A 27165-nucleotide genomic window follows, 5' to 3' on the forward strand; every position below is an offset into this window, starting at 1 on the left:
GCCGTGGCCGGCTGGTCCGGAAGCCGGCTGGCTCTAGGTCCTAGTCGGCCTGGCTACGGCCACCAATGCTGTAGCTGGGCCGGCTTCTACAAGCCATATCCGACTGGGGCTTGAACCTCAGACCGACTCGAGGCTGGCGAGTCTTGCACTGGAAGGAACCGGGTTGGTGATCCGGGTTCCTAAAGTCCACGCTGACTCCATCTTCCGTAAAACGCGGGGCACTGTGGAGAAATAGTGCCGCGCGATGGACAGGCCGTCAGGGCTTACGACGATCCGTACAGGCTACAGCGGCTGACGGCGACAGGGACACCTCCTCCATACCGCTGACCGTGGCAGCCGGATGGGACAGGCCACGATGCTCAACCACTCCTGACGTCACCGCCTCGGGAAGGAGCGGAAGCCGAAGCCGGCCCAGCCGGCCAGTAAACTATAGGGTCTTATATGTAAAGTGCCGGTGCCTATATAAGCCGCACTACCCCCTCTCGTGCAGAAGGATCGATCATTTATTGCTTTCACCTACCTACAGAGCTGCCCTGTGAGAGAGACCATCGTCTCCCTTAGCCTCTCAGGGCCAGCCGGACACAGCTCAAGGAGCAACCTTGTACTGTGTGACCATCATATACACTCACAGCAGGAGTAGAGGTTTTACCTCCATCGGAGGGCCTCGAACCTGGGTACGTCGCCGTGTCGCTCGTGCCCATACCCGCTTCCGGATACCGCCGTGAGATCTCTCAGGAACCACTTCGATTAGCCACCCTATGGCATATGCCGTGACGATACCACGACATTTGGCGCCCACCGTGGGGCCTTCAGCATCCTCGGCCGGTGTCTTCATCCGGACGGGCCTCACCATCACCACCGGCGAGCGAGTCGCTTCAGGCTTGATCTGGAGATTCGGCTCCCTCAACTGCGTCAGCGACAACGCTGGCTGCTTCGCTGACCGGCCCTTCCCAGCCAGCGGCAGCGTCATCTCCTTCGGCGGCTTCGACGTCTACGTCGCCACCGTCGCACCGCCGCGCTACCCGCGGCAGGTGCTGCGCTGCGCTAGCCCTCCTCCGCGAGCCGGCAGCAGCGCTCCCGCCAGCCCCGCCGTCGTGCAAGTCATGATGGCTGGCGACGAGCTCCCCACCAAGAACCCGCGCATGCGCGGCCCCGACCTGGAGCGCAACATCGACCCCAACGCCTCCGGCTCGGGCCCAAAAGCGCCACCACCGCCGTCCCGGCTGGATGCAGTCCGGGCAAAGCTGAGCACCCCGCTCACGCCTGGCGGAGATCCCACCGCCGTCGAGGCGGACTTGGAGGCGCACCGCCAGCTCCTCCTCAAGCAAACCGAAGAACTGGCTGCTGCTAAGCGCCAGATGGAGATCACCCAGCGCGAGTACAACCGCGCCCACGGCCTCACTCCAGGCGGCGACGAGCCAAGCCGAGCCGGCCACATCCGCCGCAGGGGCCGCGACCTCGGCGCTGAAATCGCCCGCGACGGCGCTCCTTCGCCGGCTCCGTCCGCGGAGCTCCCCGTCTACAACACCCCCGACAAGAACGTGCGCGCGGCAGAAGCCGCCGCAGAAGAGCTGAACCGCCTCGAAGGCGAAGAGTTACGCCGCCAGACCAGGCGGGTGACTGAGCTGCTCAACGCAGCCAACAGGCAGATCGCCGACCCCAGGTATGTCAATGCCCCCAGAGCTTCTCACGCTCGTGGAGCTGCAGGCAACGACAGGGAAGGCGCCAGGGACACTGCCGAGTCCGCCTCCCCAGGACCAAGCCGGCGCCATGACTCCCGGGCCACGCACAGCTCGGGCCGGCCAAGCCACCAGCCGAGCGGCAGCGGCCGCAGCCGGCCCCCTCCAAGCCGGAACCAGGAACAAGACTCCGGGCCCCGCCGTCATCACCGGTCGGCTCCCGAAGCAAGCGGCGCGCGCCAGCCGACGTCCAGAAGTTTGCTGGCTGCCTGGCCTCCTTGAGCCGCTTCGTCAGCCGGCTGGGGGAGAAGGCACTGCCCCTGTATCAACTAATGAAGAAGGCGGACAAGTTCGTCTGGTCACCGCAGGCGGATGAAGCCTTCCGTGACTTGAAGCGCGTGCTCTCAACCGCGCCAATCCTTGCGACGCCGGCTTCCATGGAGCCGATGCTGTTGTACATCGCAGCCACCAACCGAGTGGTTAGCGTTGTCCTGGTGGTGGAGCGCAAAGAAGCCGAAAACAGAGAGAAGCTGGTCCAGCGCCCAGTCTATTACCTCAGCGAGGTGCTCTCCCAGTCGAAGCAAAACTACCCCCACTACCAGAAGGTCACCTACGGCGTCTACATGGCGGCCAAGAAGCTCAAGCATTACTTTCAAGAACATCCCATCAGGGTGGTCGCCACAGCACCTCTGGCGGAAATCATCGGCAGCAAGGATGCCAATGGCCGGGTTGCCAAGTGGGCCCTGGAGCTAGCCGCCCACACCATCCTCTACGAGCCACGCACAGCCATCAAGTCGCAGATCCTCGCGGACTTCTTCGTCGACTGGGCTGAGATGCAGTACTTGCCGCCTGTGCCGGATTCCACGCATTGGAAGATGCACTTCGACGGCTCGAAGATGCGCAACGGCTTGGGAGCCGGCATCGTCATCACCTCTCCTAAGGGGGACCGGCTGGACTACGTCCTGCAGATCCACTTCGCCGCATCCAACAATGTGGCGGAGTATGAAGCGCTCATTCATGGGCTGAAGCTGGCCAAGGAGATTGGCGTGCGCCGCATACTTTGCTTCGGCGACTCCGACTTGGTCATACAGCAAGCATCCGCGATCGGGACGCGAAGGACGCCAACATGGCCTCGTACCGCTTCCACGTCCAGCAGCTATCCGGCTTCTTCGACGGCTGCGAATTCCACCATGTGCCACGGGCAAACAACGAGGCGGCTGATGCCTTGTCCAAGATTGGCTCAACCCGGCAAGCCATTCCGCCGGGCATCGCCTTGGCGGTCCTCAAGAAGCCGTCCATCATACCGTCACCGGACTCGGATTCAATATTCGTGCCGGCTGACCCGGGGGCTGCTCAGCCGAACCCGGGGGCTTCACCGCCCAAGTCGGGGGCTAACAAGCCAAACCCGCCGGCTAGCATGCCGAACCCGGGGACTTCTCAGTCCAACCCGGGGGCTTCATCGCCAAACTCGGGGGCTAACAAGCCGAACCCGCCGGCTAGCAAGCCGGACCCGGCGACCATGCAGTCGAATCCGGAAGCTCCCACGCAGGAGGCCCTGTTGGTCAGCGTATTCGAGATAAAATGCGTACCTTCATGGGCACAAGAGTTCCTCTCCTACCTCACCGACGGTGTGCTGCCCGACGATAGAGTCCAGGCCAGGCAGATTGAGAGAAGGGCCAAGGCCTATACCATCATCAACCACCAGCTGTACAAACGCAGCGTAAGTGGGGTGTTCCAGCGGTGCGTCGAGCCGGCTGAAGGGATTGAACTCCTACGGGAAATCCATCAAGGAGAGTGCGGACATCACGCCTCATCTAGAGCCATAGTGGCCAAAGCCTTCCGGCACGGCTTTTATCGCCGATCGCGCTCGAGACGCAGAAGATTTGGTGAAGAAGTGCAACGGCTGTCAGCGCCGCAAAGCAAAGACACCAGCCGGCTTCCGCCTTGAAAACCATCCCCATCACATGGCCATTTGCCGTATGGGGCTTGGATATGGTGGGCCCATTCAGAACAGCGCGAGGCGGCATGACACACCTCTTGGTGATGATTGACAAATTCACCAAGTGGATCGAAGCCAAGCCAATCAAGAAACTGGACGGGTCCACACCGTCACATTCCTCAAGGAGATCATTGTGAGATTCGGCTACACCCACAGCATCATCACCGACAACGGCACCAACTTCTCCCAAGGCATGTTCTCTCGCTATTGCGGTGAAATGGGGATCCGGATGGCCCTATCTTCTCGTGGCACACCCGCAGTCCAACGGACAAGTGGAAAAGGCTAACGGCTTAGTCCTAGCCGGCATCCGGCCCCGGCTGGTGGAGCCGCTCGAGCGAGCAGCCGGCTGCTGGATTGAGGAGCTGCCCAATGTGCTGTGGAGCCTGCGCACAACGACAAACCGCTCAGTCGGCTTCACACCATTTTTCCTCGTATACGGGGCCGAAGCCGTCTTGCCGACTGATATCGAGCATGACGCGCCAAGGATCAAGCTCTACACAGAAGCCGAAGCCAAAGAAGCTCGCGAAGATGGAGTCGACCTGGTCGAAGAGGCCCGGCTGCTGGCTGAGTCTAGATCTACCATCTACCAGCAAAGCCTCCGACGCTATCACAGCCGGAAGGTCCAGCCCTTAGCATTCCGAGAAGGAGACCTAGTGCTCCGGCTGATCCAGAGGACAGCCGGACAGCATAAACTGTCATCCCCATGGGAGGGTCCCTTCATCGTGAGCAAGGCGGTAGGCAATGATTCCTACTATCTCATAGATGCCCAAGAGGCTAAGAAAAACAAGCCGGACAAGGCTGACGAGGAGACTAAACGTCCCTGGAATGTCGGGTTACTCCGCCCATTTTACACATGAGAGCAGGAATGTATGTATCCCTTGTATCCCTTTTGCAAGTTATGAAAAAGCTTGCGCCAAGAGCGCCGTTTCCGACAAGTTTTTCGCGTACTTTACCTTGTTTCGCCAATTGGCTTGAACCCTCTCACGCGGCCGGCTCGCAACGTGATCCGGTTTCCGACAGCCGGCTTCCGATCCAGCTACAGACCGCAACCCGGCTGTCCGGCTGGCGGGAGTAAGGCCTAGGGAGCCGGCACGCGAAAAACGACTAAGGGAAAGAGTAAAAGCGAGTTGACTTGCAACTTTTCATAAAGTGCCGGATTGCCGAATTCAGCTCGTTCGACTGAAATACTGTAGGCCTAACCCATCGGCCCGCTCTTGATCCGGCGACGGATCGCAAGTCGGACGTACGACCGGCAAGGGCACAGCCAAAGAGTGGGGCGGATGGGAAAAAGCGAACGAGTCGAAAGAAAGCAAATCGGCACACAAATGATTAACAAACACACTAAAGTGTGACTTAATAAAAGGCGATAATATTGTCTTACATCTGCACCCGGCATCCCGGGATTTAATAAATTGTCTTGCAAAAGAACAACCGAAAAGCCAGAAATCTAAGCCGGAGGGGCATCAGTGGAGCCGGCGGCCGGGTCGTCCTCAGGCACGTCTTCCGCCTCCTCCTCATCCATGTATTCTTCATCATTGGATGGAGGAGGGTTCGGATCCGCGACGAAGAGGGTCTTGTCGACGAACTCGGCGATGGTGCTGGCTCGAGCGAGGCGGGCGGCCTTGAGATCGGCTGGGAGCTTGGTCTCCACGCCGGCTCGCCGGGACTCCAGCTGCCCCAGGTCCACCTCGTTGTACCAGGAGAGGACGAAGGACAGCGCCATGTCGGCACCGGCGCGCGTGGCCGACTCCTTCCAGTCGAGGAAGCGGTCCGGCGCCCGCTCCATCGCGGAGATGAGGCCGGAGATGTCTTGCGGCACCGCCTCCCCAGGCCATAGCATGGGCACCAGCTCTTCAGCCGCTTTCCGCAACTCCCAGCCGAGCTGGGTGATGGGCTCGATGCGGGCGGCCATGGACGCCAGGTGGTCCTCCATGGAGAAGTACTCCGAGCTGCCCTCGCCAGTCTCCTGCCTCCTGGAGTCACGTGCGGCGCCGACGGCTGCCAAAGCCGCCTCCTGCGTCTCAGGGAAGGCCGCTGAAGAAGAAGAAGCATGTCAGAAGCCATCAAAGCCGAAATAAGCTGAAAAATGCAAATTTTCGAAGTCCTAAAGTAAGCCTGGCGGCAGCCGGCAAGAACCGACTGCCCCCAGCCCGAAGATGGAGATTCCGAAGCTCTAAAGTAAGCCTGGCGGCAGCCGGCAAGAACCGACTGCCCCCAGCCCGAAAATGGAGATTTCGAAGGAAACAAGAAAGCTCGGCGGCAGCCGGCAAGAACCGATCGCCCCCAGCCCGAAGATGGAGATATCGAAAAATCAGAAGTTTCGCTGCCGGCCACCAACGAAAGTCGGCGGTCGACAGCCGAAAGCCGGCACGGGTAGGAACATAAAGATGCACTCACCCGCCAAGCCGCGATCAAGCGCGCTAAAGTCATCGATCCGGCGTTTGGCGGTAGCCGTCGGCTCTGTGGACTTGGCGGTGACCTCCTCTGCAAAGCACAAGCCGCTGCTTCTCCACCTCCGACAGCCGCCGGCTCAGATCATCCACCTTCTCTTTCTCCGCCGTCCTGAGGGAGTTGAGCTCGGCGATGTGGTTCTTCTCCAGCAGGCGCAGCCGTGTCAGCTCCTGCTCAGCCAGCTTGAGCTTGGCTGCGGCAGATCGGCCCGCCTCCTCGCTCTCGGCGCACTGCGCGCGAGCGGCTCGGAGATCCGACTCCAGCTGCGGGACCTTGGCGGCCTCAATCGCGAGGCGGCCGGAAAGAAATGTCAGCCAACCAAGATTAAGAAAGAAACAAGACATCAAGTCGAAAGAAGCATAGAGCTTACCCTTGACAGCCTCCAGCTCGCGAGCCAAGCCGGCTCGCTCGATCTTAGCCTTGTGGTAGCTGGTCACCACCTGGTTGTACAAGAAGGTGCGCCGCTCCTCAACCGTCCGAAAGAATCAGTTGCTTAGACAAGACCTGGATCGGCTTCTGTGCAGCCGGCCCACGTCTCGGAGGGCTACCAGAACAAGAAAATTGCAAAAGAAAAGAAAACACACCTTCTCAGCATCCTCCAGCGTCGCCAGCTGGGCAAGGGTCTCGGCGGCCTTGGTCTTGAGGCTGGCCCGATAGCCGGAGAAAAGCATCTTCATGGGCGCCGTGCCAGGCTGCCCCTCCCGGCTGAGTACCTCGCAGGAGTTCGCCTGATGCCATGCCCTCTCCATGGTTCCTGCCGAGCCAAAGCTGGAGTCGGAGGCGGATGGCACAGCCACCAGCCGGGCACCCTTGGCCACATGAAGGCCCTCGTAGGCGGGCCCGCTGCGCCCTCCGTCCTCACCAGCGCGTGCGAGTCGGCGCCCTCCGTGCGCGCCGGCTCGTCCTCGCCGGCTCTGCCTGGTTGGCTCGTCCCTCGTCGGCCGAGGCGGCGGCGTCGCTCCGGGCGCAGCGGATGGCCCAGCCGGCCCAGTTGTCTCCGGGCGCCCAGGGCGCCCCCTCCGGACTCTCGTCCAACTCCACCACGGTGGGCCTGCTGCCGGCTCCGGCCGCAGCGGCGCGGCCCTGCCGGCGCCGGCCCTAGGAGCAGCCCCGCCGGCTCCGGCCCCGGCTGAAGGCGGCATGCCCCGCCCGGCCCCGGCGGCCGAAGAGGCGTCCGGCGCGGGAACATGTCGTCCAGCGTCGGCTGCCGCGTTGGCTCGACCCGCGTGCCGCGATCTGGCGCGGAGGCCAGCGGCACGGCAAAGGAAGAAGCCCCTGTCGCAGCGGCGGCGGCGTAGGTGCGCGCGAGGAAGGTTGCGGCGTCTGCTCCCTCCTCCGCGCGGAAGCGGCGACACCACGCGTGGAGCTTGCCGGGAGCCGCCGCCCGAGCAAACTTGATAGGGGCCCTAGCCGGATAAACGAAAGATAATAAGCATAAAAGTAAGGAAAGAAAAGGAATCAAACAAGAAAAAGAGAAAGAGAACTCACCCGGCTTGCTCCGGGACCTTCTTCGGCTGCTGCCGGCGCTGCTTCTTCGCCTTCGCCTCCAAGGCGGCGGTGGAGCCGGCTCGTTCGTGCCCTTGGGCGCCGAAGTCGCCGTGGTGCTTGGCGGCCTCGAGCGCAGAGGCACGGCGGGGATTGGCCCCGTGCCGGACGTCGCCGGCTCCTCCTCCTCCTCCTGGTGCTCGGTGAAGGGGCGGATTGTGCTCCCCCGGCCGCCTAGGGATCGGGCGCTGCGGCAGATCGTCGTCGCCGGCATGGTCGCCGGCTTGGTCAGCCGGATCGACGAGATCCGGCGTCCACCTCTTCGTCGCCAGGTCGCCGTCCTCGGCGTTCGGCGCTCAAAACCTAGAAAGACAGAAAAGCATGAGCATATGACAAGCCGGAAGTCGGCGTAAGAAAAAGAAGTCGGCCTCGCAGCCGCAAGCCGGAAAATGGCAAAGACTCGAAGCTTACCCGCGCCGGTGGATGGTTCCTGTCGCAGGCGCCAGCCCGTAGCTCCGTCCTCCGCCAAGTTCGCCTTGGTGATGTGGTTCACCCGGCTGGCCACACAGGCCTTGGTGAGCGGCGCCTTGGACGTCCGGTTCGGATCGAACCGGCCGGACATGTGCCCGATCTTGTGGGTGCGCATCTGGAGCGGCAGCACCCGGCGCTCGGCGATGGTGCGAGAAGATCTTCGGCAGTCAGCCCGCTGCGGTGGCTGTCGCCAGAGATCCCGAGCAGGTTCACCTCGGCGTTCTGGTCCGTCGAGCGGGCGTTGTGGCTCCAGTTGATCCGGCCGGCGGTGGAGCCGGATTGAACTCCGGCAGGTTGATCCGGTCGACGAGCTCCCCCTCGTTGCGCACGTAGAAGAATGACATTTGCCGCTCTTCACCGAGTCGACGGTGGGGATCTTGGGGAAAGGCGTACCAGGCCGGGTGTAGATCGCGGCGGCGCCGCTGGCTCGCAGCGACCGTCGTTGGTCTGCGCCTTCAAGAAGAAGAGCCGGCTCCGAAGTCGATGTCGGGCCACAAGCCGGCGTAAGCCTCCATGAACGCTACGAAGCAGCTCAGGAGGACGCACGCGTTGGCCGGCAGGTGGTGCGGCTGAAGGCCGAAGTGGTCGAGGAATTGCCGAAAGAACGGCGGCCGGCAGACCCAGCCCGCGGTCGAGGTGCGCGCCAAAGACGACGCTCGCCGTTCCTCGGCTCGGGCTCCGTCTCCTCGCCGGGCACCCGCGTGATGACCGACCGCGGGACTCGCCGGAGGCGTACCAGAGCGCTCGATGTCGTCCTCCCGCATGTAGGAGCCCCTCCACGATCCACCGGGGACGCCATTGACGAGGTCGAGGAAGAAGATGACCAGGAGAGGCTGAACGGCGAGGAAGAACCTTGCGACCGCGGCGGCGACAGCGGCGGCTGAGGACGCTCCGTCGAGACGCGCGGCCCCGTGGCGCCGGATTGGCGGGGTGGCGGCGGCGGATCGGTGGAGATTCGCCCGCCGGAGTTCGCCAGCGGAAGATGTTCGCCGGAGCAGCAGCGAGCTCGGGCGCGCAGAGGATAGCGATGGGGGCAAGAGCGCGAGGAAGAAGAAATGGCAAGTGGCCGCCTCGGGGCGCCCCCCCCCGCGGCATTTATAGCCACCCGATGCGGGCGGTTGGCCTCCAAGTGGCGGTCGTGGGCCGTAACTCCTCCCACGTCGCCGGATTTACTGCGCCGTAACTGCGCCGTAACTCCTCCCACGTCCACGACGGTTACCGAAAACGGCCACACCACGTCGCCCACTACCGCACCGGATCCGGGGGAACATTGATGTGACCAGACAAACCGACCACCGGGCCAGGCGTCAGGCCCGTCAAGTCGGGCGCGGGACCCGAGGCGGCGGAGACTCCGGCGCGCCGCAAGCCGGAGCCGGACCAAAAGTTCCACTCAAGCCAAAATTCATCAGCAAGGCGGAGGCGCCATCAGATCTTGCGAGAAAGCAAAAAACTGCACAAGTGTAAAAAGCGGCCGGCTAGAAGCAGCCGGCAGGAACGAGCCGGATGAGGGCGCAGCCGGCTGAATGGAAATTCTCAGTCGGCCCCTCCAAGTGCCGTCTAATATACTCGAGAAGCCAGGAAAACCTGCCTAGGTCCTTCTGGGCGCAGGACCTTGCCAGCTTCGGGGGCTAATGTCGGGGGGAAGACCCCGGGTAGGGCAATGGACGCGGAGCAACCGGCTGGCCACTGGCCGGCTCGCGGCAAAGGCCGGCTGAGGTGCAGCCGGCTGGCGCCGTGGCCGGCTGGTCCGGAAGCCGGCTGGCTCTAGGTCCTAGTCGGCCTGGCTACGGCCACCAATGCTGTAGCTGGGCCGGCTTCTACAAGCCATATCCGACTGGGGCTTGAACCTCAGACCGACTCGAGGCTGGCGAGTCTTGCACTGGAAGGAACCGGGTTGGTGATCCGGGTTCCTAAAGTCCACGCTGACTCCATCTTCCGTAAAACGCGGGGCACTGTGGAGAAATAGTGCCGCGCGATGGACAGGCCGTCAGGGCTTACGACGATCCGTACAGGCTACAGCGGCTGACGGCGACAGGGACACCTCCTCCATACCGCTGACCGTGGCAGCCGGATGGGACAGGCCACGATGCTCAACCACTCCTGACGTCACCGCCTCGGGAAGGAGCGGAAGCGAGCGGCCCAGCCCGGCGCAAGAACTATAGGGTCTTATATGTAAAGTGCCGGTGCCTATATAAGCCGCACTACCCCCTCTCGTGCAGAAGGATCGATCATTTATTGCTTTCACCTACCTACAGAGCTGCCCTGTGAGAGAGACCATCGTCTCCCTTAGCCTCTCAGGGCCAGCCGGACACAGCTCAAGGAGCAACCTTGTACTGTGTGACCATCATATACACTCACAGCAGGAGTAGAGGTTTTACCTCCATCGGAGGGCCTCGAACCTGGGTACGTCGCCGTGTCGCTCGTGCCCATACCCGCTTCCGGATACCGCCGTGAGATCTCTCAGGAACCACTTCGATTAGCCACCCTATGGCATATGCCGTGACGATACCACGACAAATCCCTTTGACTGATGCTATTAAATTGCCTCCTTATTCAAAGTATATGAAAGATATTGTTACTAACAAAAGGAAAATCCCCAATGAGGAAATTTCCACTATGCTTGCTAATTACTCTTTCAATGGCAAGGTTCCAAAGAAGTTGGGCGACCCAGGTATACCTACTATTCCTTGTTCTATTAAGAATAATTATGTTAAAACTGCTCTATATGATTTGGGAGCCGGTGTTAGTGTTATGCCTTTTTCTCTTTATAAGAGACTTTACTTAGATAAGTTGATACCTACTGATATATCTTTGCAAATGGCTGATAAATCTAGTGCTATTCCTGTTGGTATATGTGAGGATGTTCCTGTTCAAGTTACTAATAACTGCTTGATATTAACTGATTTTGTTGTGTTGGAAATGCCTGAAGATGATAATATGTCTATTATTCTTGGGAGACCTTTTCTTAACACCGCAGGGGCTGTTATTGATTGCAATAAAGGAAATGTTACTTTCAATGTTGATGATAAGGAGCATACCGTTTATTTCCCCAAGAGGATTGATAAAGTATGTGGAGTCAATACTATTTCTAATGTGAGAACTATCAAAGTTGGAACTATTGATTGTCCTATATATGAGCCTAAAGAAGGTTATCAAAATCTTATGATTGGATCCATATCAATACAATTCAAGGTAACATGATTGATTTGAGGTTTATTTCTTCATATGCTATGTAAAATTTATTTGGTGGCAAGACTTGATCAACCTTGTTAACAAATACTTTTTATATGCATAGAGGAGGTAAACAACATCTCTTTCTTCCTCCACTTGCTTTATTTGCTGTAGCACTTTTGATTTGCAAAGTTCCTTAGTTAATTAGAGATTTCAAAAAATTTCCTGGCCAGTAATAATAAACTTAATACCCAGAAATGTGCATTTTTCAAAGTTTTCAAAAATTCACAAAATTATACCGTTGGTCCTATTTTTCGAAAATGCACCTGGGGATGACCTGTGGGGCACCCCAGGGTGGCACCCCATAGGCCGGCGCGGCCTGGAAGGGGGGCGCGCCACCCTGGCGTATGGGCCCCCCTTTTCCCCACTTTAGCATCTCTTTCTCCCAGACTCTTCTCTCTCCCGAAAAAATCAACACCAGCTTCCTCTCACTCGCATTTTTGCTCAAGAGCTCAGGATTTTTCGATCTCTTTGCTGAGCCCAGATTTCTGTCTGAAATTTAGCACATTTGCTCTCCGGTATGTGACTCCTCCGATTATCCAAGTAGAATTTTGTTTCGTTGAGTATATCTTGAATATTTTGCTGCTGTAGGTAACATGTTTAGTGAGCTTGCATGCTTGTTCTAAGTTGTATAAACTAGTTTTGATGCATGATTAGCACTCTAGCAAGTTCCTATAGTAGTTCCCCTTGATTATATGTCACCAAATCAAGTTTTATATCATTTGTTGAAAAATTTCAGAAAAGAAGGATGAAGAACTTCAACTTTGGAGAATTGTTCAAGAGAGGGACAACCAGCACCGGAAGGCCATCTAGGACCGCCACCCGACTTAGGCGATCCTACAATGAGGATATCATCGCGCCAAGCTTCGCGCCCGAGGAAGACAATGGGGCTCCTAATGCTTCGTCTTTCCCGTGTTATGATTTTCTGAGAAATGCAGGGTTGTTGGATGATTTCTTCACCCTCGTCAATAGGGCGGGCTTAGCCGCCTACGTGGGAGATGAAAGGGAGCAATACTACATGCTCACCAAAATCTTCGTCGAGAGCTTCAAGTTCCACAACAAGCAATATGGGCCGACAGTTGCATTCAAGATCTATGGTAATCCTATTACTATGGAATTGGAAGAATTTTGTGTTGCATTGGATATTGCCCCTATAGGTACAGCAAGGAGGATTGATGACAACCCCCGGGATCTGTTGGAGCTCTATCGAGGTATCACTGATGATGATTGTCGCACCATTCAGCGTGGCAAGATAAGAAACATCCAACTCCCCGCCATTAAGTATTTTGCCTATTACATTTCTACTAGCATTCTTGGTAGGGAGAACACTAGCAATATTTCTAGCTACCATCTTGCTTTCTTGAATGCTGCACTTACTGGACAGACACCTTATCATCTTGGTTCTCTTATTGCTCGCCGCCTGTCTAACAGGGGGCCTATTTTTGGAGGAACTATTGAATTGCGCATTTTAACACATTTAAGACTTCCTCTTGATTCTAATGATGTGCCATTAACTCCTAGGAGGCTTGATATTACTGCTATGAAAAGCCATCATTTTGTTACCGCTGATTCCACTTTAGATAATATGGTCTATAGAATGTTGTTTGCTGACGGGGATGAGAAGGAAATCCCTCTTCCCCAGCAAGATTTGTTCAGCATTGACAGGGAACCATGGTGGCGCACTAAGGAGGAGGTGGAGGAAAAGATGAAGATACAAGACTTCCACCAGCAGCATGACTCCGAGGACGCCGAGCCCTCCTACGACTACACCATCACGTATCCGGGTGCTTCTTCTAGCACATACCCGGAATATGATCCATCTTCGTCGTACTACGGAGATGCTACCTCATGGCCTCGATGGGATTGAACTCCACTTAGGCCAAAAGCCTAAGCATGGGGGGAGGTATACCGGCATCACTTATTCTTTGCATATTATGATTGCTGGATACTTGTATATACTTGTTTAGTTTGTTTGAGTGGTTTTCTAATGAGAGGGAGATGATATTTGGGGAAGTGCTACCTGAAAACAGATTCTGGACTGTTACCGAAAAATTCCCAAAAATAGCCAGAACAGTATTTTGTGAAGCCAATTTTTGTGCATGTTCCCCAGGTTGTTATCTAACTTTCATTAGTTGAACACTTTTTGATTTGAGCAGTGGAAGAATTTCTTAAAAATCGAGTACTGTACTGCTGTCAAGTTTGACGAATTTCTGCTGCTTTGTGTTTATGTGAGTCTTCTAGTTTGCTATTTCTTTTTTTTTGCTTTGTTTCTTTCCCAAAACACAAAAAGACCAAAAATATTTCTGTTGTTTCTCTTCACCATTTGTTTGTTTTGGTTTCTTGCATTTGTTTCGCTTTATTTGCTATCGTTGGTTTGCTACAAGAAAACCCAAAAAGATTTTGCTTTGTTTGCTTGTTTCCTTTTGTTCTTGTTTCCAATTCGAAAACACCAAAAATATTTGCTGTTCTTCTTTGGTTTGTAAAGTTCATCATGAGTTCAATGGTCTTCGGTGGCTGGAGCGTGGTTTTCATTTCATATTATCCAAGCTACACAAGTGAAAGGCAATAATGACGATCTACGACAATTGGATTGTGGTGAGAGGCTAGTATGAACTCTATTTGTTTTCATTTTTGTACATATACTCATCCATGTGAGCATGCTTAGTTGGTTCATGTGAGGTATATGTCATTTGAGAAAGTCTAGTAGTTCATGATCTCTCATGTTTAGCTCCAATTTATTAATATGAGTAGCATGTCATGGATGTTTGCTTGCATTGTTTTATTCATAAGTAGGTATGGCATCGTGGTATCCTCCTCTGAATAATTCATTTGTATCGACTTGGCACATGCTCACGCATGCATATGACTGAACAAAGTTCAATTAAGCCTCGATGATTTATATTGCTTCAGAGTTCTTGTATCACTTTTATGCCTCTGTTAATTTATTTTGCCGCAAGCATGATTATGACAGTTACTGCTCTCTTGATTTGTCGCTCCCCAGTCTATTGCTAGCCTTCACTTGTACTGAGCGGGAACGCTGCTCGTGCTTCCAAACACCTGAAAACCAAGTTGTTCCAAAGTGTCCACCATAAATACCTATGCATGGCATTTCAAACCATTCCAAGTAAATTCTCATGCGCTACCTTTAAAACCTTCAAAATGCTTCTCAATTTGTGTTAATGTTTCATAGCTCATGAGGAAGTATGTGGTGTTTAACTTTCAACCTTGTCATTTACTTTTGACGGACTCTCATTATGGACTAGTGGCACATCCGCTTATCCAATAATTTTGCAAAAAGAGCTGGCAATGGGATTCCCAGTCCCAAATTAATTAACCTAAATAGACACTCCTCCATGGTATATGATTGTTGGACGGCACCCGAAGGATTCGGTTAGCCACGGCTTGTGTAAGCAAAGGTTGGGGGGAGTGTCATCATAATAAAACTAAAATAAAAAGGCACTCCTTCATGGTATGAGATTGTTGGCAGGCACCCGAGGATTCGGTTAGCCATGGTTTGTGAAAGAAAGGTTGGAAGGAGTGCCACATAAACATAAAAATAATTCATGGGAGCCGCTCTTGGAAGTCCGGTTGGCGAGGTAGTTGGTGTACCCATTACCATTCGTTGACAACAACAAATACCTCTCAAAATAATTTTACTCCTGTTTTAAAAATGAAAAGCTCTAGCGCATGTTAATCCCTGCTTCCCTCTGCGAAGGGTCAATCTTTTACTTTTATGTTGTGTCTCCATTCTTCCTTTGAGCACTATCTTGAGAGCACAACTGTCATTCTTAGTATAATATGCTTGTCTCAAAATATGATTGATTGTGGTATAACTTTGATGCTTTTATCTTTGACAATCACTACTTCTAGTCTTTCTATGAACTTCAGAGGTGCCTGGGCATTTATGTTTTGCCGATCAAATACGGGCAAGCGAGATACCACTTTATCATACTCTCTTATGAACATTGCAATCCTGCTTATATACATGATTCATGATGCTTATTATTAATTGTTGGTACCTCTCCATGATTGACATAGCTATTGGATGATCTTATTTGTATGCATCTCATTATGAACTGCCTAAGTGTTAGCCATAGCATGAGGATATATACATCATATGAGCAAATGTGTTCGTGAAAGTTCTTTTATCGCTCAGTTGTTAACTGAATTGCTTGAGGACAAGCAATAAGCTAAGCTTGGGGGGAGTTGATACGTCCAAAACGTATCTCCTTTCCCGAACACTTTTGCCATTGTTTTGCCTCTATTTTGTGTATTTTGGATGCAACTAACACGGACTAACGCTGTTTTCAGCAGAACTGTTCTGGTGTCTCGTTTTTGTGCAGAAATCCAACTTTCAGGAAAATCCTCGGAATTTATGCAGAAGGCCCTATTTTCCAAGAATATTGGCGGAGCCAGAAGGGCAAGCCAGGTGGAGGCCCGAGGGCCCCACACCATAGGGCGGCGCGGCCCAGGAGGGGCCCGCGCGGCCCTACCGTGTGGCGGCCTCGGCCGGCCTCCGACGCCCTCCTTCGGACTATTTATTGCCTTCGACCTGAAAACGCACGGGCGGAAGTCGAAGTCACCAGAAACCCTCCAGAACGCCGCCACATCGCGAAACTCCGTCTCGGGAGCCAGAAGTTTCCGTTCTGGCACTCCACCGGGACGGGGAATTGGAGGAGATCATCGCCATCATCACCACCGACGCCTCTCCATCAACCAGCCATGTTTCCCCCATCCATGTGTGAGTAATTCCCCCGCTGTAGGCCGAAGGGGATGGTAGGGATTGGATGAGATTGGTCATGTAATAGCATAAGATTATTAGGGCATAGTGCCTAGTGTCCGTAATTGGTACTTTGATGATATTGTTGCAACTTGCTATGCTTAATGCTTGTCACTAGGGCCCGAGTGCCATGATCTCAGATCTGAACATGTTATTGTTTCATCATGATATTCATTGTTTATGGTCTTACCTGGAAGTTGTATACACATGTCGCTGTCCGGAACCAATGGCCCCGAAGTGACAAGAATCGGGACAACCGGAGGGGATGGTAGTGATGTGAGGATCACATGTTTTCACGGAGTGTTAATGCTTTGCTCCAGTGCTCTATTAAAAGGAGTACCTTAATATCCAGTAGATTCCCTTGAGGCCCGGCTGCCACCGGCTGGTAGGACAAAAGATGTTGTGCAAGTTTCTCATTGCGAGCACGTACGACTATAATTGGAACACATGCCTATTGATTGCTTTGTACTTGGACACCGTTTTATTATTACCTGCAAATGCCCTACTATGATTGTTACATGAGTTTCTCTCATCCATGCAACGCCCGTCATCCGTCCCCGTGCCTACAGTATTTTAATCCTGCTGTTTACTATAATCACTACTGCTGTCTCTGTTACTCTGCTGCTGTTATTTCACTACTGCTACTGCTATAAAACTGTTACTACTGATAAACTCTTGCGAGCAAGTCTGTTTCCAGGTGCAGCTGAATTGACAACTCCGCTGTTAAGGCTTTCAAGTAATCTTTGTCTCCCCTTGGTTCGAATCAATAAATTGGGTTATACTACCCACGAAGACTGCTGCGATCCCCTATACTTGTGGGTTATCAAATCCCTACAAGTTAGCATGAGACATCGGATACCAAACGAACAGAAGGTGAGATTTTACCCAGGTTTGGGGCCCTCGATGAGGTAAAACCCTTACTCCTGCTTGTCTGATCTTCATTATTGGTGAAAAAGGTTACAATGGGGCATCCGATAGAATGTGTGGTGATGATCTCGGCGAGAGGAAAGATTCTAGGGTTTGTTGTATGCGGGATTGTGTAGGTGTCCTCCGGTAGGCCCTCTCCTGGCTTTATATAGGAGGCCAGGTCCCGAGTGTCCTACACGGATTCAACTATATTACAACAAGATCTAATCTATATTTTCGTTAAACGATGTCTTCTTTCCTTGTCCATCAAGAATCCACCTCCTTCCTTATTATCATCACCGCAAATGACGTGTTGGTCCATCATGGTCTTCACTGACCCACATGGGCCCCCTGTTGGGCCGGAGGAGGTAAGATAATATTGGGTACCCAAAGGGTTATGCCCACATCAGTAACCCCCAAGTGAGTGGTTGAAGCAAGGCTTCGGGCAGGGACTAAAGCTGACGTCATCCGAATGTCTTGATCATCTGAAAAGTGCTAAACCTTGTGCTTAAGGTAGAGTCGAAATTTTATCTTCTATCGGGTGCGTGACCAGTGCTCCCGATGGGATTAGCCCTCGAGTATATGAGTGGGTGCTTGCAGCCGCGTATAGTCTCTAGTTGAACCACTCGAACAAATTTGACGAAGATGTCGATGTTCTTTCTTTATCGGGTGCACGACCAGCGCTCCCGATGGGAGTAGCCCCCGAGTCTATGGGCAGGTTCTTGCAACTGTGCGTAGACTCAAGTTGTACTACTCAAAAGAACCTTCCGTTGATGTTGAATCTATCGGGTCGTCAAATAATATAGGATTGAAGTAAGCCAAAGAATTGAATATACGTAAGGGATGATGTAACAAGCCTAGATTTACTCGATGAATCGAAATTGGTTAACTGCCGGAGCAAAACAATGTTACCTTATGCAGATTCGAGTCCTCGGGCTCGAGCCTGGATTGTTAGAACCTTCGGGTTTGTTTTTTCTTCTTTGTCAACGAAGCCTTCATCTTTGTTATCGGGTGCACGACCTGCTCCATTATCGAGGAGTCGATGATTTTGATGATGTCATCAGTGGCGTGGCAACCGCTGCGTCGTTCTTGATGGGACATGACCTAGCGGGCCCGCCCCTCGCCTGCGCAGTCAGTTAAGAAATGACCGGTACTTGCGCGTTTGACCGAGGTGTTTCCTTGATCCTCATGCGTATTGGAGGTAGTGGGCTGCTGGTTTCTCATGCTTTGCGACACATGTAGAGCCAGATCTCATTCCATTTTTACCGGTGCAGATCTGATGGCCCGGATCCTAAGTAACATTTCTTTATAAAGAGAAGTAGAGGTTAAATTGCTTCACCGCTACATCATTGTTTATCTTCTTCCTTGCTCTTTGCCCACCACTGCCGTTGCGCCCAAGCTCCCAAAACTTAAAGGAGAGCTCCCACGCACCATGGGCAAGAAAAAGGTCACCGCGTCCTCCAGCGCCACCACGAGCACTATCGTCCCAAAGGCGACCGGTGACGCACCAAAGTCTACTGCTTCCACCAAAGATCCTCAATGCAATTGGATGGCCTCTACCATCACCAAGCGTGATGAGAAGAAGATGAGGAGCATAGGTTTGATCTCCAGCAACGTGAGGGACATTTAGTTTCTAGGTTCACACTCTCGCTCCAAACCTCCCACCGAATTCATCGTCATGTTTTCCGCATTCCTGTTTCGTGGGTTGTCCCTTCCAGCCCACAAATTTCTTTGCTGCCTCTTGTTCTCTTACGACATCCAGCTCCCAAATTCCATCTTCCATCTTGCAATTTTTCTCACTATTTGCGAGGCCTTCCTTGGAATTGACCCTCACTGGGGCTTATGGAAGAATATATTCTTCGTCAAGCGCCACAGTGGGGGCATCGGACCCTACGTCATAGGAGGTGTCGGCTTCATTGTTCGGAAGGAAGTTAACTACTTCAACTTCCCGATGAGGGAGTCCATCCAGGGCTGGCGTTCGAAGTGGTTCTACCTTGGGGATCTTCCAGCCTTGGGTCACCACTCCGATCTGCCAGAGTTCAAAGATATCTTGGAGGCGACGCCGAAGGTTTCTTGGGAAAATATCCTAACCGTCGATGAAAAGGTAGTAGCCAACAAATTACACGAGAAGGTCTTTGAGCTGACAAACACCGGGGGCCAAACAATGTCGGGTAATGAAGTTGCTGCTCTGTTCCCAGGGCGTCGCATTCAACCGGTGATGTCTAGAGCTCACCAGATGTGGTTATACACCGACACCAAGGACGTGACCCGAATCAATGCTGCCAAACTTTCAGAAAAGGAACTCTTGGATGAAGTCAGGTGCTTGACGCACTTCATTCAAGAGGATACCATTTCCTTGGTAACCCTCCAAGATCCATACGAGCTTTATCATCTTCCGATAGAGCTGATTTTGCATTGTCCTAAAGTTTTCGCACTCAATATAATTTTCACATCCGAGAATTTGATTTGACTTTGGCATTTCTTTAATTTTTCAGGCATCGATTATTCCAAGGTGCTATCCCCCTGCACCCAAATCTGGGGACAAGCCCGAAGATGACGAAGCAGCAGGAGATGTCGAGGAGACCGTCGAGGTGGCTGATGAAAGTGAGGTCACCGAAGACGAAGAAGAGAGAGAAGAAGAATAACATGATGCGGGGACTTCATTGTCAAGCGTCAGGGAGGAGCCATTGATGATTCTGCCGATGCAACGGAGTCGAGTCCTATCGGCTAAAATGATGATGATGTTGATCGTATTCCTTTTGTTGATGCAGCTCTCGAAGCATCGACTGCTCAGCCACCCAAGAGGCCATCCAACATCTTCGCCAACAAGGCTTACTTGTTGTTTGAGTCGTAAGTTTCCTCATTTGCTTACGCCTGCATACCACTGCATGTTGTAGTATGCCAGTCGTTGACATAATATGTGTGAAGTACCAGTCCGCAAATATTACATCCCTCAGAGTAGTACAACAGAAGCATAGCTGGTCTTTAGGTCAATCACATAATATTACAAACCATATATATAGATCATCTCAGAGCTCCTCCTGGGTCCATAAGGGTTTACTCCTAGGTTCGAGGTGAACCCTACTTAACTTACACCATATATGTCTTAACAAGTTTAACATTATTCGACTCGAGCAGCTAAATACTATTGAGTTCGTGCTGATCGATTACTATTACTACTTTCATGGCTCAAGCTTGTTCTCTTTCTGGAACCTCCCCGGTTCTATACATTATCAGGTAGTCGACCCCCTCTACTCCTCCAGAGAGGTCTGGTTCTTCGTAGCAGATCCCATCTGCTCCATCTTGTCCTTCGTCAGCCTCCTCAAGGTGATTCAGACAATCTAAGCAGGAGATTATAAGAGCTATGAGTATGATCATACTTAACAAGTTCACTATAGGAAAGAGGTGTTTAATGCACTAGCCATGGCATTAGGCCAGAAAGTCTAATACCAATGCAGGTTTTCATAACCATTTCTTTAAAAGGTTGCTTTTATTCAGAAGAACTATGTCTGTCAGCCTTCACCGTTTTACTAGAACTTCATGGAGTTCATTTCCGGCAGCGTTCGCAGTTCCAAATACCGGAACAAGGCGTGACATGTCATGATTAATTACACTCTACAGAGGTGTGTTGCTTTACCCATAAGAGATCTTAACCTTGGTGCCAACTAGGCAGCTTTCCCGTCCACATTTCCGTGGTGTGAGGCCCGGTATAAGGTCTTAGTCAAATTGTATTCCTTCGCGACCTCACACACCCACCCTTTTTTGCAATTCCGACCTTGGGTCCTTGCCGGTCAGCGTATCCATTGGATACCATCCGACCTCGACTACTATCAGGTTTCGTGACCTCGATACCTTCGCCGGTCGTTGCAACCCATCATAGACCTCATTACCGTGGGGAATTGGCATGGGATCCCCACCCACCGGTTGTTCTCTAGAGATACAACTGCTACGGTAAGCGCATCCGTTGATGTACGAGAGGAAGGAACACACTTGACTACTCCGTCCCACTCCAGATCGTATGGTTAACACGTGTGTTACGGCACAAGAATCACTGGACGACATTGGTTGTTAACCCTAGATGGATACAAACCCTTGCAATGGAACCTCCACCATACTCATACCATGGTTCCATTTGCCACCACATAGTCATATTCATAGTTGTGAGATTAGCATCTTTGCTTTTCATGCAAGAGTGATACGTGTAGTACTTTGTAAGTAATTTGGTAAAAATACTCAAAGTAACATGTGCAAGCAATGAACTTGCCTGGCGAGTGCAATGCAGTGCAGTTGGATTGTTTGGACTGACCCTGGTCCTCTGTTTCTGAAAGATAGAATCATTGTACGATAAGGGCAATGGTTAAGGATTCAAATATGCATGCTTTCGACTTTTAGGGTTTGGTTCCCCCCCTTCCCGATGCTTTGTTATTTAATGTCCGGGGTGTCGAGTAAGAACAATTTAAAAATACTCCTTAAGAGTAAAATTATTGTCTTGGAATGTTTCCAAGTTTTGTTTAAGTCCAAAAATTCATGGACTTATTTAATCATAAAAAATATGAGTTTATTTTTAATGATCTTTTATTAATTCCTTTTTATTTGAACATAATAATGGTTCAATTTTATTTGTCTTAAAAGTCTTATTTTATATTTTATTAAAATAGAGCATAAAATTTTAAGTGGTTTACATATTTTTCTTTATTTTTTAGAGTTATATTATATTTTTGGTATTAGTTCAAAGTTTCTGGGTTTTTTTAAATAGTTTGGGAAATTCCCAAAATTCCCCCGGGCCCACCTGCGAGGCCACCCAGCTGGTTAGGTTGGACCAGCCCGTTGGGATCGGTCCAACCGACCCAGTCGCTTGCGTCGCCCCTCTCACGACCTAACCCTAATCCCCTCGCACTCCAGCGACCCGTGGTCGCCGCCGTCACCGGCGTCTCCTAGCCACCTCCGTTGGTCCCCGGCGACGAGATGGTGCGCAATCGAACCGCCTCTCAGCGCCGAACACTTTCATCCGCGTCGATCTACAGTTGGCATCGATCTCGCTCATCCCCGACCCCTCCTCTATGGCTAGGCTTACGGGATCCGCGCCGATCTCACCGTGCCGACGATCTTGGACGCCATGGTGACTTCGGAGCGTCATGGTGGTGCGCCGGAGCGGTGTGCTCGGCGTGCTCCATGGCTAGGTCGTGGCCTGGCGCCGCCACACTCAGGTGTGCGCCGCCGTGCCTCCATGGCACGCTCGTAGCTTCAAGCTCTAGGTACGCCACCCCCCTGCTTCTCTTCCTCCTCTACTGCCTCTTGGTCTAGCTCTAGCTGTTGGCTCTGCTTCTCCTCTTGGAGAGGCTAGCCCTGTTGTGCTGCTGCTAGGGATATGCCGTGCAGCTGCTGTGCAATGCTGCTGGCTGTCTAAGCCATGGCTAGAGCTGCTGCTACTAGCCATGCTTATGCTCATGCTATTGTGTGTGCTGTGGTATTCTAGCTACTGCTATTGTTATGCTCATGTTCATATATGTGTTCTTGCTGCTCCTGCGATACTGATACATGTGATGTTCCATCATGTTTACTGCTACTATTGTGCTCATGCTTATGCTCATGCTATTGCTACTGTTGTGATGCTTATGTACATGCGCAAGAGCATGGTATGATGCTCATGACTTGCCACGTTGCTCCAGCTGCTGCTGTGCCATCCCTGTGTGGCTTGATTCAGTAACACATCAATTCTTTGATGTGCTTGTGGATACAATTATAAAAGGTGGATTATGTGTTGTATTCTTATCTGCGGTTGCTTGCAGTTGGTACAGCTTATGCTGGTGGCTTTGGATGATCATGTGATCTCCAGGTGCTTACTGTTTTCATATCTGTGTTATTTATATGATGCATGCTCTGGCTGATTCTAGCAAGATCTAGCAAGCTCTGATGATCATATGATCATGAGTTGCTTGGTAGCTTCTTACTATGATGCTATCTGTGTTTGCTGATGGTTGTCTTTGCACTTGTATAGCAGTTCACCATGTCCTGGTGATTGCTGATGCTTAGTAAAGCATATGCTTATGCTTGCAGTGATCCATTGGATCATTTGCAAGTGTCTAAGCCACTGATTACTTGTGTATTTCATTTATCTGTTCAACTTGGCTTGATTAAATGGATAAATGAGATGAACTGTAGTGTAGTGACGATTCTTATAAATGATTTGTCTGAGCTAGAGGGATGCCAACCATTATTGGGGACCCTAGCTCCCTTTGAACCCTTCTGGGTGATGATACAATTACTGTGGCTTGCTGTGGCTTGATAGATGCTTGCTGGGCGATCTTCTTTTAGATTGCCAGTAGCTTTTCATGTTGAAAATCAAATAGACAGTAATTTGTCTATATGTTTGCTGGTTAAATGAACCAGTTAGTGCTAGGTGAGTTGGGCTAGGCTAGTGGTGTATCAAATCCTTGCTAGATCCTTTGGTTTGGTGTAGTGGTGATACACATGGCTTTAGCCAATCTTCCCTGGGATTAAACTCTACTGGCTTTTCTCCTATTTTGCCAGCATCCATTGGTTTACACGAAATGATGATACAAACTGGTAATCATACCCACTGACTTGTGTGTGTGTGATGCACATGCTTATTTATGAGCAAAACTAGTGCTCGCTCATGAATTTATGTATACCTCACTCCAGTTCCTAGAAATTGTGTTGTTGTACAGGTTTTTTTGCTTCTGTGATGTGTTGATGCTTGTCCTGCTCCTCCTGGCTAGCTGGTGCTTGGATTACTTAATCATTCCTTGCTCAACAGCAAGCAGTTCTTGGTGGAATTGTTTCTGGATGGTTTTGGTGGATTGATGTTCTTCCTTTTCTATCTGTTCTTGCTGTTCTTACTCTAGGAAGATGATGTCGATGAGCAGCTAGGGTTTTGCTGCTGAAAAGTTTATATACTCTCTTCTGGTCACTTCTCTGCTCGACAGCAGTGTGATGTGTGTGTGGTGACTCTTCCTTGTGTGTGTGTGCTGGTGAGCATGCATACTGCCTAGTGAGATGCTTCTACTGCTCATGTTGGTACTTGTGACTATGGATCAACTTGGCAGGGTTGCTATTATCCTTCCTATTTCTCTTTTCTTGACTAACCTGCCACTTGGCCTAATGTGCTTTTCTTCTTTTCTGTTTGTGTTTGCAGGGATCAAATGATGATCAAGAATGTCTCAATCCTCTTGTTGATCAAGAAATTCATGAAGATCATGTAGTGTAGTTTAGCTAGTTCCTATTCTTTGTAATTTTTTTCCTTTTTTCAATTTCTGAAATGTGTGATGTACTATTTAATTTATATGAATATTGTATAGACAATGTAAATTGTGTGTGATGATCAATAAATCTCAAATTTCTCTAATGAGCTTTTCATAATTATTTGTATTCTTTTTATATTTATATTTCCATTTATTCTTTTTTGAATTATTAATTGCTTGAATAAACAATTATTTGAATTATGAATTAACTTCGTGTGGTTTGAGTTTGAATTTTATCTCAAACTTGTTTAGATTCAATCATGCAACTTAAGTTAAGAGATGCAATGTTCCCCTCTCTTCTCGAAACCCTAATTTCAGAAAAGGTCATGTTCAAGTTTATTGCACTCTCGAAACCCTAACGCTATCTGGCGTCGAGAGAGAAACTTGTCCCCTCAAAGATGCATTTTGCAATAAAGCGCAAAAGTTCCCCAGATTTTATGATGCAATGCACACCCCTTTCTAAAATCTACCCCGCAATCGTCTCAAATTCTGGGATATTACATGTACTATCGATTGACTCGTGGTAAAAACTTATCGTTAGAGGAGTACTTAATGCCGCACACAAAGGGAGGGGCATCCGAGCCAAGCTCATTGATACGCGTACAGCACGCGTCTGTTGGGAACCCCAAGAGGAAGGTGTGATGCGTACAGCGGCAAGTTTTCCCTCAGTAAGAAACCAAGGTTTATCGAACCAGTAGGAGCCAAGAAGCACGTTGAAGGTTGATGGCAGCGAAGTGTAGTGCGGCGCAACACCAGGGATTCCGGCGCCAACGTGGAACCTGCACAACACAACCAAATTACTTTGCCCCAACGTGACAGTGAGGTTGTCAATCTCACCGGCTTGCTGTAACAAAGGATTAGATGTATAGTGTGGATGATGATGTTTGCAGAAAACAGTAGAACGAGAATTGCAGTAGATTGTATTCGATCTAAAGAATGGACCAGGGTCCACAGTTCACTAGTGGTGTCTCTCCCATAAGATAAATAGCATGTTGGGTGAACAAATTACAGTTGGGCAATTGACAAATAAAGAGGGCATGACCATGCACATACATGTTATGATGAGTATTGTGAGATTTAATTGGGCATTACGACAAAGTACATAGACCGCTATCCAGCATGCATCTATGCCTAAAAAGTCCACCTTCAGGTTATCATCCGAACCCCCTCCAGTATTAAGTTGAAAACAACAGAAAATTGCATTAAGTATGGTGCGTAATGTAATCAACAAATACATCCTTAGACATAGCATTGATGTTTTATCCCTAGTGGCAACAGCACATCCACAACCTTAGAACTTTCACACTCGTCCTGCATTTAATGGAGGCATGAACCCACTATCGAGCATAAATACTCCCTCTTGGAGTTACAAGTAACGAATTGGCCAGAGCCTCTACTAATAACGGAGAGAATGCAAGATCATAAACAACACATAGCTAGATTGATAATCAACATAGGATAGTATTCCGTATTCATCGGATCCCAACAAACGCAACATGTAGCATTACAAATAGATGATCTTGATCATGTTAGGCAGCTCACAAGATCCAACAATAATAGCACAATTAGGAGAAGACGACCATCTAGCTACTGCTATGGACCCATAGTCAAGGGGTGAACTACTCACACATCACTCCGGAGGCGACCATGTTGGTGAAGAGTCCTCCGGGAGATGATTCCCCTCTCCGGCAGGGTGCCGGAGGCAATCTCCTGAATCCCCAGAGATGGGATTGGCGGCGGCGGCGTCTCTGGAAGGTTTTCCGTATCGTGGCTCTCGGTACTGGAGTTATTCTCGACGAAGTCTTATGTAGGCGGAAGGGTAGGTCAGGGGGCGCCACGAGGGGCCCACACTCTAGGGCCGCGCGGCCCCAGGCCTGGCTGCGCCGCCCTACTGTGTGGCCGCCTCGTCGCCCCACTTCGTTTCCCTTTCGGTCTTCTGGAAGCTTCGTGGAAAAATAAGCCCCTGGGCGTTGATTTCGTCCAATTCCGAGAATATTTCCTTACTAGGATTTCTGAAACCAAAAACAGCAGAAAATAGCAATTGGCTCTTCGGCATCTTGTTAATAGGTTAGTGCCGGAAAATGCATAAATATGACATAAAGTATGTATAAAACATGTGTGTATCATCATAAAACAAGCATGGACCATAGGAAATTATCGATACGTTGGAGACGTATCAGCATCCCCAAGTTTAGTTCCTACTCGTCCCGAGTAGGTAAACGATAACAAAGATAATTTCTAAAGTGACATGCTATCATAATCTTGATCAATACTATTGTAAGCACATGTAATGAATGCAGCGATTCGAAGCAATGGTAAATACAATGGTTAAACAATTGAATCATATAGCAAAGACTTTTCATGAATAGTACTTTCAAGACAAGCATCAATAAGTCTTGCATAAGAGTTAACTCATAAAGCAATAAATTCATAGTAAAGGCATTGAAGCAACACAAAGGAAGATTAAGTTTCAGCGGTTGCTTTCAACTTGTAACATGTATATCTCATGGATAGTTGTCAATGCAAAGTAATATAATAAGTGCAATATGCAAGTATGTAGGAATCAATGCACAGTTAACACAAGTGTTTGCTTCAAAGACAGAAGGAAATAGGTAAACTGACTCAACATAAAAGTAGAAGAATGGCCCTTCGCAGAGGGAAGCATTGATTGCTATATTTGTGCTAGAGCTTTTATTTTGAAAACATAAAGAGAGCATAAAAGTAAAGTTTTGAGAGGTGTTTGTTGTTGTCAACGAATGGTAGTGGGCACTCTAACCCCTTTGCCAGACAAACTTTCAAAGAGCGGCTCCCATGAATTTTATTTTGGGTGGCACTCCTTCC

At 50.8% G+C, this 27165-nt stretch overlaps 1 protein-coding gene across 1 annotated transcript; it reads right to left on the reverse strand.

Moving 5' to 3' along the window:
- Window positions 1-5125: 5125 nt before the first annotated feature.
- LOC127305115 (uncharacterized) lies at window positions 5126-6150 on the reverse strand. Its single transcript, XM_051335491.2, has 2 exons — window positions 6076-6150; window positions 5126-5712 (listed from the first exon to the last, which is right to left on the reverse strand). The coding sequence occupies exon 2, from the start codon at window positions 5609-5611 to the stop codon at window positions 5126-5128; it is 486 nt and encodes a 161-aa protein (XP_051191451.1). The 5' UTR covers window positions 5612-5712; window positions 6076-6150.
- Between the last annotated feature and the right edge of the window lie 21015 nt (window positions 6151-27165).

Source organism: Lolium perenne, chromosome 6 (genome assembly GCF_019359855.2).
Source record: "Lolium perenne isolate Kyuss_39 chromosome 6, Kyuss_2.0, whole genome shotgun sequence".
In the NCBI taxonomy this organism is placed as follows: Eukaryota; Viridiplantae; Streptophyta; class Magnoliopsida; order Poales; family Poaceae; genus Lolium; species Lolium perenne.

Bases quoted from the DNA above. Each gene is read 5' to 3' on its own strand.
- LOC127305115 (XM_051335491.2), bottom strand. From the start codon at position 5,611: ATGGAGGACCACCTGGCGTCCATGGCCGCCCGCATCGAGCCCATCACC.